At 44.3% G+C, this 13,998-nt stretch overlaps 1 protein-coding gene across 1 annotated transcript in view; it reads right to left on the bottom strand.

Moving 5' to 3' along the window:
* Positions 1 to 13,998, bottom strand: part of adamts16 (ADAM metallopeptidase with thrombospondin type 1 motif, 16) — a 61,227-nt gene that overhangs the window by 4,016 nt on the left and 43,213 nt on the right. Inside the window, exons 19-21 of the mRNA XM_080004867.1 lie at positions 1,389 to 1,593; positions 331 to 519; positions 156 to 212 (exon numbers count right to left, since the gene is read on the bottom strand). Of these exons, the coding sequence (XP_079860993.1) occupies positions 156 to 212; positions 331 to 519; positions 1,389 to 1,593 (451 nt within the window). The remainder of the gene's footprint in view (positions 1 to 155; positions 213 to 330; positions 520 to 1,388; positions 1,594 to 13,998) is intronic.

The raw sequence follows: 13,998 nt of genomic DNA, 5'->3' as shown, positions 1-13,998 counted from the left end.
CCCTTACTGTGGAATAACACGGGCCTCGCTTATCGACCACTTCGCTTAATGACCTGGTCCTAGGAAAGGAATTTGGTCGTTAAGTGAGGAGTACCTGTAATACAGTACTGTCAAAAAAACCCCCAGAACAGAATGTATTTTTTTAATGAATGTACCTTCTCTGCACACTTGATGAAGCGCGTCTGGGAGCCGCGGCCGCAGGTTACCGAACACTGGGGGAGGCGAGTTAGGATGCGAGAGACGGACACAGGGGAAAAGGGTTTGTTGAGAAAAATCATCATCAAGCACACACGCAAATACATTTACGTCCTTGGGACCGGCGGAATTCACCTGCTGCCACGTGGAGACGAACCACTGGACTTTGCGCTGCTTCTGGCAGCGCTTGACAAAGCAGCTCTCCTGGCTGGTGGGTTTCTGCAGAGCCGAGCAAGAGGCATCCGGCAGGTTGGGAGCGGGATGGCTGCTGCTGGTGCACAACACCGTCCTCTTCCTCAGGCCTTTGCCACACTTGCGGGAACACTACACCGCAGATGGAAACGATACAACGGTCATGACGGTTGTAAAGTTTGATGATGCAGTGATGAAAACTTACCATAACTGCGGCGACAGCTTTTTAGGTGGCGACAGTGTGCAATGGACACTCAAGGCCCACACGCCATATTGACCTTTCCTTCCTTAGCGATAAGCAGAAAACTCCCTTTATATAAATTGTTATCCTACACATGCGGGTTATGACGAGGCCTTGGAAGTGTTTTGACTATGTGCTAATAAAGGCGTCTGATAGAATAAAGGAGCTGGCCGACCTCGCAAAGCGACACACTTTCTCTGTGTCGCAGACGCCTTGGATCGACAAGAGGAAGTGAACTGGAAATCATTTGTGGTGGGGAGTTTGGGACATTTGGAGTAAAAAAAGGGGTGACGTAATACTTTTGTTTTAAAAAACGTTCTCTTTGTAACACAACTGTTAAGTTGCGGTTTGGAGATCTTTATTGGCGCGGGTGCCATTTTTGTCATGCCTTAAGAATCAACTAAAGACATTTGGAGAATCCCACCACACACAATTTGCTGTCTAGGTACTGGACAGAGAAAGCATAATATGAGAACTCCCAGTAGGCACATTTGTAGTTTAAAGCCACTGAGATCATTTTCAAAAAATGTGCTGAAGCCATCAAGGCCAGTGTTCACTTAAGGATACTGGATGTAGGTCTTTGGGGCAAAATGGCCGGGGTGTTGCATTGAATTAAATTTGAATCAAATTTGCTCCGTGTTCAATAAGAAGCATGTTTTCCCCCTTAACAACAGGTTAACTAATAATTTATTTTCCGTGCAGAAATCTACACAAGCTTTGAAATAACAAGGCTGTTCCACTCCTGTGAAGATGTGCTAACCTGCGACCATGGCCCGGAGGTCCAGACGGGGGGACAGCTGTGGCCGTTGCAGGCTTGCCTGGTGTCGGGAACAGGCTGGGGGCACCGGGGGTCGGCCAGGGCGTCTACGTCGGTTTGGCTCGTCCTCTGGACGCACTGGACCTGCCGCATCTGCACCCCTCCTCCACAGCTCAGGCTGCAGCCCCCCCACTCCCCGACAGACCAGCTGAAACGACACAAACATGATGCGACGTGACGCTGGCCTGCTGAGTCAACACCACGCACATGCTCCTCAGTCACTGACTCACCCCAGGCCTGCGGGAACTCTCCGAACCCACCTCTAGTGGAGGCTACTAGGGTTTTTTTCTATGACAGAGTCTTACAGAAGTCTCCCCCACCCACCCCACCCAGAGCCACCGCCCATCCCCAGCAGTCGCCTCAGTCTCTCCGCTGCCTTCCGACACCTGCAGACGTTATTGTTCCCTCAATGGAAATGAATAGGTGTGCTGTGCCATGCAACTTGCGGTCCGTGACAGCAAACTTCAACAGTGAACTTCAACTTGTCTTCAACTACGTCAACAATTTGATTGAACATATTCTGTTCTCTTCCGGTTGTAAAGAATGACCCAACTTTACTTTACTTCATTAAACATTTTACCAACTCTGCCACAATTTGTTCTCACACTTAACAATTAACAACGAAGTTCATGGCTAACCGCTTTGGGGCCATACTTACTCAAAATCAACGGCCAAATGAAATGACCACACAATTCAAATCAGGTCAAGCACGTGAACAATAGATCTTTTATTAGGATAATTGACTTACAGAGAATTGTGTTTATTCAGCTCGCTTTATAGAAATGTGTCTTTCACTGAATAGAAATAGTGAATAAAATAACCTTGTCAATAGAATGCAGCTTTTGAAGCTCTCCATTATCGAAACAAATTACTTTTAGAATTAAAAGATCGGAGTGCGTGGACTATGACTAAGACTATGAACGCATTTCTATCACAAGAAATGTGTGCACTGATTGGTGTCAACCCTACCCCAACCCTTGTTTTGAGTTCTTATCTTATTCCACTGAGCAATCCATATAAAGTCAGTATTTTATAAATTTTGTTTTGCTTCTTCAGTGAACTTCCATATGTAATTGCTGGTTGAATGGAAGCAGCACTGTTAAGTAAAATTGGAAAGTGGCAAATTTGAACAGTGATCTTCTCGTTTTCGTGCCCTGCCATCGCCACTTCTACAGCAGCAGTTCTTCTTCCTGCACACGTGCGCACATTTAGCAAACGCAGCGCTGAGTCAGCACATAGACAAACTCGTTGTGACTTCTCTCGTGATTGGATTAGGGAAAAAAAAAAAAAACAGGGTTCCCACCGGGTAGGAAGCGGGAACGTCTCCACTCTCAGATCCGTCATACTCCGGTTTAGTGTTTGAAAAACGCAGATCGTAGCGTGCGGCCGCTCACAGCGCGATGGTTGTAGTGAGATCATGGCGTCAGACATGATGGTTGACTGGCTTCGGAGCAGCCCGTGCAAACCCCAAACATCATGTTTTCAACTTAAACTTAAAGTCAGGTAAACAACTGCCAAATTTGACCCGCCCATCCCCCCTCCGCGAAAAAACACAACCAAATACCCCCTCTCAACTCCCCCCCAACTGAAATTCAACTTTTACATTTTATCTTTGAATGCGGTGAAATGACCCTTACAGAACATTGTTTTAACTTAAATGCAGAGATGTGTCCTCAACCCATGTTCTCTGTTCATCAGGCCCGTGCACGGACCTAAAGGGGTGCAGGTGCTCAAAGTAAAAAAAAAAAAAAAAAAAAATGGTACATGGAACAAGCTTTTAAAATGCCCTTTCAGGCATAACCTGTTGAATTTTAGCAACACATATACAGTCTGTATTCTGTGAGCTTCCTACACCTAATCCACCAATCAAGACTCATTTGGACTCAACCAATGAGGATGCGCTCATTAAAACACTAGTGTTGCTACCTTGTTCTTCTGACATGAAATAATCAGGTACCCTCCGCCACTCCACTCTGCATGTGCATGCTGTTCTTTTAAGATGGGATTTTTTTCATGTGCATAATTTGCATTTTGTTCAGTAGTTCGGGGCCAAATTAGGAAACCGTCCCCCATATTTTCCCCAAACTACTTTTGCCTTTCCTCATACTCTCTTTGTACTTTGTTGACATGAACCCTCCGAAAGATGCTTTGCCCATCAGATCTACTAAACAACTCAAAGCTCCAATGTCAGCGCGTCAGAGTTAGATGCCAGAGTATGTATTTAATATATATATACAGTATATATCAAAATAAATCGATATATACTGGCTTGAAAATGTTGTATAAAGGAATACAAGTGAGAGAGTTAAATCATACACAGGCTTTTCTTTTGGATCAAAATAAATATGAAAAGACACATTCCATCTGGTCTTTTGCAGCTTTTACTTCGCAAACGCGCTAACAAGCGGTGGAGTGTTTGGTTCAGTGAGATCGTGGTTCTGGAGGGGAGGCAGGAAGAAGACTGGACTACCATCAAAGGATGATTTGAGGAGGATGGGGGAGGACGGGGGGACCCTCGGCAGAGACAATAAATTTGGTTCCCTTGTTTGCGTTACTCATTAAACACACACACACACACACACACACACACACACACACACACACACACACACACACACACACACACACACACACGGAAAAAGCAACATTTCTGATTCATAGGGCTACAAGGAAATAAATCCTGATGTGTGAGTTAGAAAGAAAAAAAAACAAAGAACAACAACTAAAAAGTGACCGACAAAGGTGTTGTAATTCTTGGGCTACTTGGAGAAGCTTAATAAGCGAATCAGACTTTTTGGACGCCGCCGAAGGGAAACTCAGTAAAAACGTGTGTTTTTTGGATTGTGTGTTTCAATAAATATCTCAATATTTAGTTGGATATCATTATTTTGTCGAGATATATGAACTGGCGGGAGGCGGTGGATAATTTCGATTTAGACTCGCCTGAATATCTACGTGCCTTCCGCATCTCGCCATTGGAACTTTCCTCTTTTTCCGGGCCAATTACATCACTTTGATGTGTATCCGGTATCAAATAAAAACAGAAAGTTCTGCAACTAGAAATGCCTCCACTCGTATAAATAACAAACTGGTTCTCTGGCCTGCAATTGGAGATGGGTTTATGATGAGGTGAAACCACAGTGCTTGAACGAGTAGAGCGGCTAGTTCCTTCAAGTGGAGATTCTTGAAGGCTCTTTTGGCAGGAACGCTCGCCATGGCTAAAATAGTACGTCTGAATATGCTGCTGTGGAAATAAGCACAGGTTTTGGTGCATCAGATTCAACAGGTGTGTTGAGGAAAAAGATCCTTCCAGTAAATATTTCAGTCGTCCGGGAGCTCTCTCTCTCTCTCTCTCTCTCTCTAGGTCTTTGTGTGTGAAAAAGGGTCATCACCATGAACGCCACAGTCTATGCTCTCTAGTTCTACGCCCGACAGCCTCCCGCCTCTTTTTAGTGTCACAGATTTATCGCCTCCTCGACGCCCACGGCTCACTGCCACCAACAAAATGTACTGATAACGCCATATCAAATAATAGGCCGGTCTTGTGATCCCGTACAGTACGTGTCACTGGAAGATGACCAGGGCGTCCCGCTCTCCAGACGGAACCGGGAGAGATCAGATGGCCTGCAGACCCATCGTGTATCGGGTGGTCTCCAGGTCTGCGCGGCCTCTGTGGCAGCAGCCCTGTCTGCATGACCGAGCGGATCATCGGGGCAGTAAATAGACTCTGGCTGTCGTGTCTGACACTGTGACTGGATGTGTGTATGTGTGTGTGTGTGTGTGTCTGTGTGTGTGTGCGTGCATGTGTGTGTGCGTGTGTGTGTGTTTGTGTGTGTGTGTGTGTGCGCGCGTTTGTCTCCTCCCTGAGCCGATGTGTGTGCACACACCGCGTATATCCACGCGGTGCGACACGGTGATATCACCCTCTAAATGCGAGTGGTACATCGGATCCATTTCCATGATGTAATGGCTCTCCAGCCGACACCTCCCCGGGGGTTGCACACGCAGCAAAATGAAATAACTGCAGGATAGCTTGGAATAGCTCGACCTGGAAAGACTGACCAACAGACTGACTGACTGACTGACCACAGCGAGCTGGTCTGGTAGACGGTGTGTGTGTGTCTCCAACACGTTTCATCTCAAGTAACAGCTCAAGCATCCGAAAAGATACACCATTTGTAAGCCAACACTGTACTCTGCACCTCAAAATATGTCAAATTTTGATATACACTGATCAAGTTGTGCAAAAGACATTTAGGTCAGACAAACATGTGATTTAGAGGGATACAAATGAATCTGTATTTGTATTTAAGTTTTTTAATGTACGTAACCATACTCCGAGTATAATTCTGCTGAAACGTCCAGTCATGTCTGATTTTCTGTTAATGCCATCTCTGCTTCACTCAAATAGCCTCCATTGTGCTGACACCAAAAAGTTCCATCTATCCGCTATCCTTGGCAATATTCTTGGCAATAACAGTACTGCTGCTTCAGTTTTGTTCAGAATTATAGGACCTATTCAGTAGATGGACGCGTGCACACACACACACACACACACACACACACACACACACACACACACACACACACACACACACAACACACACACACACACACACACACACACACACACACACACACACACACACACACGAACGCTAAACAGCAGATGTACTTATTGAAGAACAACATGGCCGAATATAAACAGTTGCGAGATGGGTTTACAGCCTCTGTTATCACTACTGCGCCACCTCACTGTAAACACACAACATCATTATCACACATTAAGTGGCGGCTGATGCGTGTTTTGAAGACTAGCATGTGAGTACAAAGATCGACGTCTTCTCCGACGGACTACATCGTCCTATCGCCGCTGCACTTCCTTTCAGCATGTTGTGGGTTGATGACGACAATGCATTGAAACTTTAACTGGCGTCTTGCCCTCGCAATGCATTGTGGGATACGCTTGCCAGAGTTGTGTGCAGTGTTTGTGTACCGTGTTATTTCACTAGATGTAATATGTCATCTGGGCACTTTTTGCGCAGTATTTGATGCATACTTTGGTTTCAGGCATTCAACACGTTCACATACTCATTTGGCGTACTAAATAGCATGGTAGTGCGCCATTTCCGATGCAACTCGAGAGCACTATGGGTGTATCCTCGTCTGCATTTCTGACATTAGAGGAGGAAAAATAGGAGTAGAAAATGCCGGTGAGATTTGTTAAAGCCACATGGGTGTACTCTTTTGTCGTATAAAACGTTCATTTTAATTGCTCTTGCTATTGGAAGGGTCATACAAAGCCCACAAAGAACCATGAACATACAGTGATATGACTCAATGAGACCGCTTTACTGGGGGTCAGCGAGCGGTACAGTACACTGGTGGGAAATAATTCTGCAGGATGTAAACGTACATGGGGTTGTCCCTGTTGAGTTATTGTTACTTCTGCCTGTCAATGAACCCCTTTGGGACATTTTGTGATGATTCATCCCTGTGCTCTCACATTACAGCAGACGGCAGCTGAGTTTGGATGACATCTATCCTGTCACGCTCGTGAGCCGCTGGAGATGGGTGGAAACGGTGTGTTTATGAGTGTTTGTTTGTGTTTAAAGTGTCTTCCCTTTGTCGTCTACGGTTCTCCTTCATCCTAAGGTGTGTATTTTTGCAGACGAGTATGTGTTTATTATATGTCTTCCAATTCTGCTTACTCTGCTTATTTTGCTTGGATGTGAATTTGCGTGTGTTTGCCTGTGAGTTTGTGTGCGTGTGTGTTGAGAGTGGTAAGGTTGGACAGGTTAGGGGAGAAGAGAGACGTCGTGGGGCGGCATCATGGTGTGGGGGTGGGGTGGGGTTATGTTTGCAGCTGACCCTGAATCCTCCTAAGGGAGGGACACTCCACTGGAGGTCTTCCCAGGCAAAGTCCCCCCTCCGCTGGCCGAGACGCTCCCACTGTGGGCAGCGTGGGTGTCTGCGTGCGGACGGGTGAGAGGGAGGTTCAAAGGTGGGAAGGAAAGGGCTGACCCCTACGCCCCCGTGTGTGTGTGTGTGTGTATGTGTGTGTGTGTGTGTGTGTGTGTGTGTGTGTTTGTGAGTGTGTGTGTGTGTGTGTGTGTGTGTGTGTGTGTGTGTGTGTGTGTGTGTGTGTGTGTGTGTGTGAGTCTTTCAACTCACCTGCTGTCTTCTGTAGCGGGGGGGTATAACAGGGAAAGTTTTAAATAGATGAAAATATGTCGGGAAACGCAGTGAGGAAACAAGGATGGGGGGGTTGGTAAATAAGAGAAAGAAAGAAGGAAAGAAAGAAAGGAAGAAATTAAACAGCCAAATGGGAAGAAGGAAAGAAAAGTGTATAAAGGTAGAAAGAAAAAAAATTATGAAAGAAATTAAAAATAAAAAGAAAGAAAGAAAGAAAGAAAGAAAGAAAGAAAGAAAGAAAGAAAGAAAGAAAGAAAGAAAGAAAGAAAGAAAGTAATAACAGAGGGAAGACGGACAGATCAGAAGAAAACAGTGGACAGGAAGGAAGGACTGAGGATAGACAGAAGGAAGGAAGAAAGCAGAAAAATAGTGGAACAGAAAGAAAGAAAGAAAGAAAGGAAGGAAGAAAGAAAGAAAGAAGGAAAGAAAGAAAGAAATGAAACAGCCAAATGAGGGGAAGAAGTTTAGAGGTAGAAAGAAAGAAAGAAAGAAAGAAAGAAAGAAAGAAAGAAAAAGTAGAAAGGAAGGGAGAAAGAGATTTGAGAACAGTCGAAAGGAAGAAAGAAAAGAGCTCGGCGGAAGGAAGAAAGAAAGAAAGAAAGAAGTGAAACAGTGGAAAAGAAAGAAAGAAATACAGAACAACAGAAAGGAAGTAAGGGAGGAAGAAGGAAAGAGAACAACAGAAAGAAATGAAGAAAGAAAGAAAGAAAGAAAGAAAGAAAGAAAGAAAAACATAGAAAGGAAGGAAGAAGGGGAGAAAGACATTTGAGAACAGTTGAAAGGAGGGAAGGAAGAAAGAATCCAGCTGTGCGGAAGTAAGAAAGAAAGAAGCGAAACAGTAGAAAGGAAAGAAAGAAAGAAAGAAAGAAAGAAGGAAAGAAAACAACCAAACAGAGGGAAAAAACAAAGATAGGAAGAAAAGAGTGGAAAGGAAGGAAGGATGGAGGATTGACAGAAGGAAGAAAGAAAGCAGAAAAACAGAGGAACGGAAAGAAAAACGGAAGAGAGAAAGAAAAAAAGAAAAAGGAAAGAAAACAGCAGAATGGAAGGAAGGGAGAAAGAAAGAAAGAAAGAAAGAAAGAAAGAAAACAGCAGAAAGGAGGAGGGAAGGAAGAAAGAATGAAATAAATCATTAGAAAAGTAGGGAGAACAAAGAGAGAAAGAAGGGGGAAATGTAGCTGAAAAGAGAATCTACCTGTTCAGTAAGCCATGTCCACTCTGAAAGTCCAGATCTAGTCCAGTCCAGATCCCGATCCAGATTCAAATTCAAATCCAGACCCGGTTCCAGATTTGGTCTAGATCCAGATCCAGTCAAGATCCAGATCCAGATCCAGATCCAAATCTAAATCCAGATCCTGTCCAGATCCAGATCCAGATCCACATCCAAAATCCAGACCCAGATCCCATTTTAGTCCAGATCCAGATCCAGATCCAGATCCAGATCCAGATCCAAATCCAGATCCAGATCCAGATCCAGATCCAGATCAGTCCTGATCCAGATCCAGATCCAGATCCAGATCCAGTCCTGATCCAGATCCAGTCAAGATCCAGCTGGGAAGGTTCTGCTTGCTGGCATGGACCCAGATGCATCCTAAACACCACTCTTGCTGAGTGGAATCAAAAGTTTGGCCTGGTATGATCTCAGCCTGAAATGTGTTCTGGGAAGCTGGTAACGGGTCGCGATACGTGAATGACTAAGCTGCGAGTGGAAGAAAGAAGGACACACGCAAAAAAGGATGAACGTTGTTTTACGGTCACTGGGGCCGTGAATTAACGAAGCACAAAGAAACATTCACCTAAGGTAAGCAATAGGGGCATAATTACATTCTACACAGTCCTTGTAACGGGGAAACATAACACATGAATTCGATCCACAAATCAACCAAATTGTTTTGATGTATAATCTTATTTTCGAGGACGGAATAATTGAATTACGAGGCATTTGTTTAACCCCGGGTCCACATTTGTGCGAACATTTATTAAATTACATTTGGGGGCCAAAAAAAGTGGTTCTGCGGATTCAGTGGGAATAGTCCCTGACGGCCGCATCGGACGGGGTGCGTTTCAGCAGCTGCAGGCTGCTTTTCGGACTTTTATCGACGTGAGTGAAGCTCTGTGTGTTGATGGCCGTCTGGTGGTTTTGCACTCTGCGCGCCTTGCATTTTTGGAGGAACGCCCTGGAAGTTAAAAAAAAAAAAAAAAAAAAAAAGACACTCCAAGCCTTCTGTAGCCATTTCAACGAGTTTACGGGTAGAAACAATAATTAGCACAGAGGACAAACTCGTTTGGTATAGACTGGTAGTTTGTTTGGTTTCAGTGGGTGTGACTACAGTCAGATAGTAAATAAGTAAACAACATAAAGCGATGCTGCTTTTTCATTGGCTGAGGAGAGCTGATGCTGTTAAAGTATTTAGTCGTAGCAATCCCTTCTGAATCGCCAATGACATTGGCTCACTTTTGAGAAACATCTGGTGGCTCCTCAACTTTTAAGCCAATTGACACAGAGCTTGTTTACACTAAATAGGTGTAACTTTCCTCTATTGTTTCTAGGAGAGTAATACATACTTTGAATTAACAACAAAAAAAAAAGTATTTGGCTTCAATATAAGCATGAGTTTGGAAAAGCGACAAAACTTATTTTAATTCAAAGCAGTGGTTTCCTATGTTGCTTTGCACCAAAGAAGCTAACTCAACTGTGCAAGAAAGGAGCAAATTAGGAACTACGCAGGCGTTGATTCATCTTGACCCTGCAGAGGAAAACCCCCTAAACTTTTCTTTTTTCCCTCTTTCCATCTAAGAAAGACACTTAATCCTTTCACGGCCGGCCCGTGTTGCCAGCTGGTGGTTGCCATAAAGCATGAGATAAATGGTGACCTTTTTGGGGATTCCATGATTTCAGTCATTTCATTACATGATGCTGCCGACCAGTTCCCTCATACTTCACCCCCGAAAGACTTTGATATTGGATTTGAATAAACCAAGAACCACAAATAGACTTGCCAAGGGGAAAAGCAGCCGAGAAGATGACAACTCATAGAGGAGTGATTTGGACAGCACAGTGAAAAATTGTTGTTGAGGCTGGCGCAACCAAAACCTGCGTTGGACAGCAAGAGCGTGCTATACGGCGGACGATATCATATTGCAACACTGTCTTGTAAAATAAACATTAGTGTCAATCCCCTAATATTAACTTGAAAAAACACCCAGAGACATTTCTTCCCGCAATGGCATTTTGATTTATGGCAATTCTGGCAAAGTTGACTGTGGTTGACCCATGATTTTTTTTTGGTCATTGCGATCCCATGTATCAACACCGGCGTTTGGAATCTACAACATTATAATGACTTCAGCAGGTGTGGGGAAGACACCTGCGGGAACGTAGAGTTTGAGTGGGAGACGTCAAAGGGAGGGTTCCAAAGAGGAAAGAGAGCGAGCAAGGGAGAGGGAGGGAGAAAATGAGAGGAATCCCTGGGTGGGATCCAGTCAGACTTGCTTCAGGTGGCAACCAGACAACCCCTGCCGCCGTCCTGCCGTCTTTCAACCTCTTTGAGTTTCTTTGAGTTGTGTGTCTGTGTGTGTTCTCGTGTCCGACAACAGCTGACTAGACAGCCACTCTGGGCTCCTCGGGCACACTCCAGTGACAACAAAAACAACACATAAATGGCACTGAACCCATCCCATCGCACCGCAGGCTCAGAAACCCTCAAATAGCACAATTGCATGTATTCACAGTGGCATAAAGTTCAGGAACTACAAAAAAAAAGAGAAAGAAAGAACGAAAGATTGAAAGATCTTAGGTGCATCTATGAATCTTAATGGATTTTCAAGGGCTTTGGCCCCGAGGATCACGATACGAGACGCTACCTGTAGGGGACAATAACGGAGTTGGAAATTCACCAGCGGAGGCGACCGTCGGAGCGGAGCATTGGCCAGGATGAGGTCAGAGTCTGAACCGAACCACGCTCGGCCCATAAATCAAAACACGACTTGTCAGCGGTGTCCATTTCATTAGCAAGAACTTGGCTGATATTTTGGACTGATGCTAAGTGTACCTGGGGGTACTCGGAATAGAGACAGAGGAATTGATGCTTCGGCGACAGCTGACAAGGGCATCCAGATAAATGAACTTATTATTTACTTGAGATATGTGTGCTGGCAGCCACTGGGGATCTGCCAGCCACACCCTCCTTTTACATGAGCAGCCCAGCCTTAACTAATGAAGACATCCTGGATACATAATGACTCTGCTACATGCTGTTGTCAATTGGCAACTATAAAACCCAGTTCACTGCACGAACTGAAAGCTCACTTTCCTCCATCGCCTGGTATCAAAATCCCTCTTGGTGTTTTCTGTGAAAAGAAAAGACAAAACAATATCCTCTCCAGTCCAGAGGAATCGTGCAGTGTAATTCCCAATATGTTTAAAAATCTTTCGTCAATTTGGCTGTTATCTTATAAGTGATTAGTCCAACTACAGATGTTTCAATTCAGAAAAAACAGACTCAGGAGAATTGACACCTCGACAGCAGGAATAGATGGGCTCCCTGGACATAACTACATCACTGTTTTTTATTTCCTCCACAGCACATACTTGGCTGACGTTCAAAACTAAAGCATCCAATACGTTGTTTTAATCAGAGAATGCAGAGAATTTGACATCTGGACTGGACTGATTCGGTCAGATAAACATACAATAGATGGCCACTGCAGTGCTTGCTGCAGCACAAGGTCATGTCTAATAAACTACATAACAGTGGTGCATATCAGCAGTCAAATCCAGTCATACTATTGCATGGATATCTATATCTGGAATATTGTCCCCATATGTGCGTATCTGACATAATCATCATCATTCTTATTTATAATGATGTCGTCTAAAGAATGTCCTTCATTGATTAATTTTCTGGCTAAATGCTGTACCCTGAGTAACACTATCCAGAAGAACAGAGTCCAGGGAAGGACAATTTCTCCTGTCTGTGTTTGTGTGTGTGTATATATATGCATATTTGTGTGCGAATACATTTGTCTGTTCTGACTGTCAGCGAAAGGGGACCACACCCTATGATGTCCACGGCACCAGCCCACGTCGACAGATCTTTGTTGCTCTGTGCTGCTAAGGACACATCTTGGCCAATCTGCCAGGGGCTCTGATGGCCAAATGAACCCAACAAAGCTTAGCCAAAATCCCAACTGAAACCGCACCCTGAAACCACAGCACCGCATCTCTCGTTCCCTCTCTCTCTCTCCCTTTTTCTCTATTATCCCCTGGTACCCTCAAACACAGCAGCCATTCGATCTGGTCACAGCACAACGCAACTGTCTCTTAGGACGACGTTGTAAACACTACGCATTGTAACACTAAGCATCAACACTTGATCTGTCTTAGGCTTTCAATTGTGTTCATCATTACATTTTGTGAAATAAGTTGCTTTCCACAGGTTTTGGTGATCCTACAGATAACTGGTTCATATTTCTCTGAACAAACTCAGACTATTGGTACTAAATTAAGATAGGTAAAGGTGTCCCACAGGGATCTTATACTTCTAATATACATTTCCATGCTGATTGGTAAGTAAAGCATCAAGCCAAACTAGATGAAGACACGAAACAGCCCCGTCAAGGGAACACTTGCATCTGCCAAAGTAATAATTGCTCTTTTTGACAGCATTACATAGGCACACACCGTCATAAGATGACAGGTGCTTTTTTGCGGCGTGAAAAGGGGTGGAGAACACAGACTTCATTGCCTGACACTCTTCATTCACTACGTTACGAGGATAGTGTGGGAAGCTTGGAAGGGTTGGCTCGACCAATAAACGGTTCCTATTGTCATGCCGAATGTCAAGAAAGTTACAGCACAGATGTGTAGGATTTGTGGGGCCAATAACACATGCCATGAAGCAGCAGGCAGCACAGACACTGGGATATAAAGAAGTGTGAGAGAGCAAGGGAAAGAGTCGACAGAAAGAGAGAGAGAGTAGAGTGTAAAGAATACAGGCAGTAGACTCAAGATGGTGATAAAGTCACTCGGACACAAGGGTAATATATAGAATAAAGGAAATAAAAAATTGTGAAAGAAACGTAGACAGTGATATACAGCCCCCAAAACGCCCCTGAAATAACAAAAATCAAGTTATTGACATACACTCTTCCCAATTACCAAAATGGAAGGCCAGCTAAAAAAGTTCATTTTTTGGTTTAATTTCCAGTGGATGCCAAGAAAAACAGCAAAGAATGTGCTGAAGCATTTTGCATCTTTGAAATATGTTTTTGGTTTTAGCTTTTAGCGTCGAATCAACTCACGACACCCTCGTGATTCCCAATTAGCGGCTTGAGGCTGCCTCTTTGACAAAGACTT

This window comes from Zeus faber, assembly GCF_960531495.2.
Source record: "Zeus faber genome assembly, chromosome: 8".
In the NCBI taxonomy this organism is placed as follows: domain Eukaryota; kingdom Metazoa; phylum Chordata; class Actinopteri; order Zeiformes; family Zeidae; genus Zeus; species Zeus faber.
Note: the sequence above shows the minus strand (reverse complement) of the source record. Positions and strands in the feature narration are given on the sequence as shown.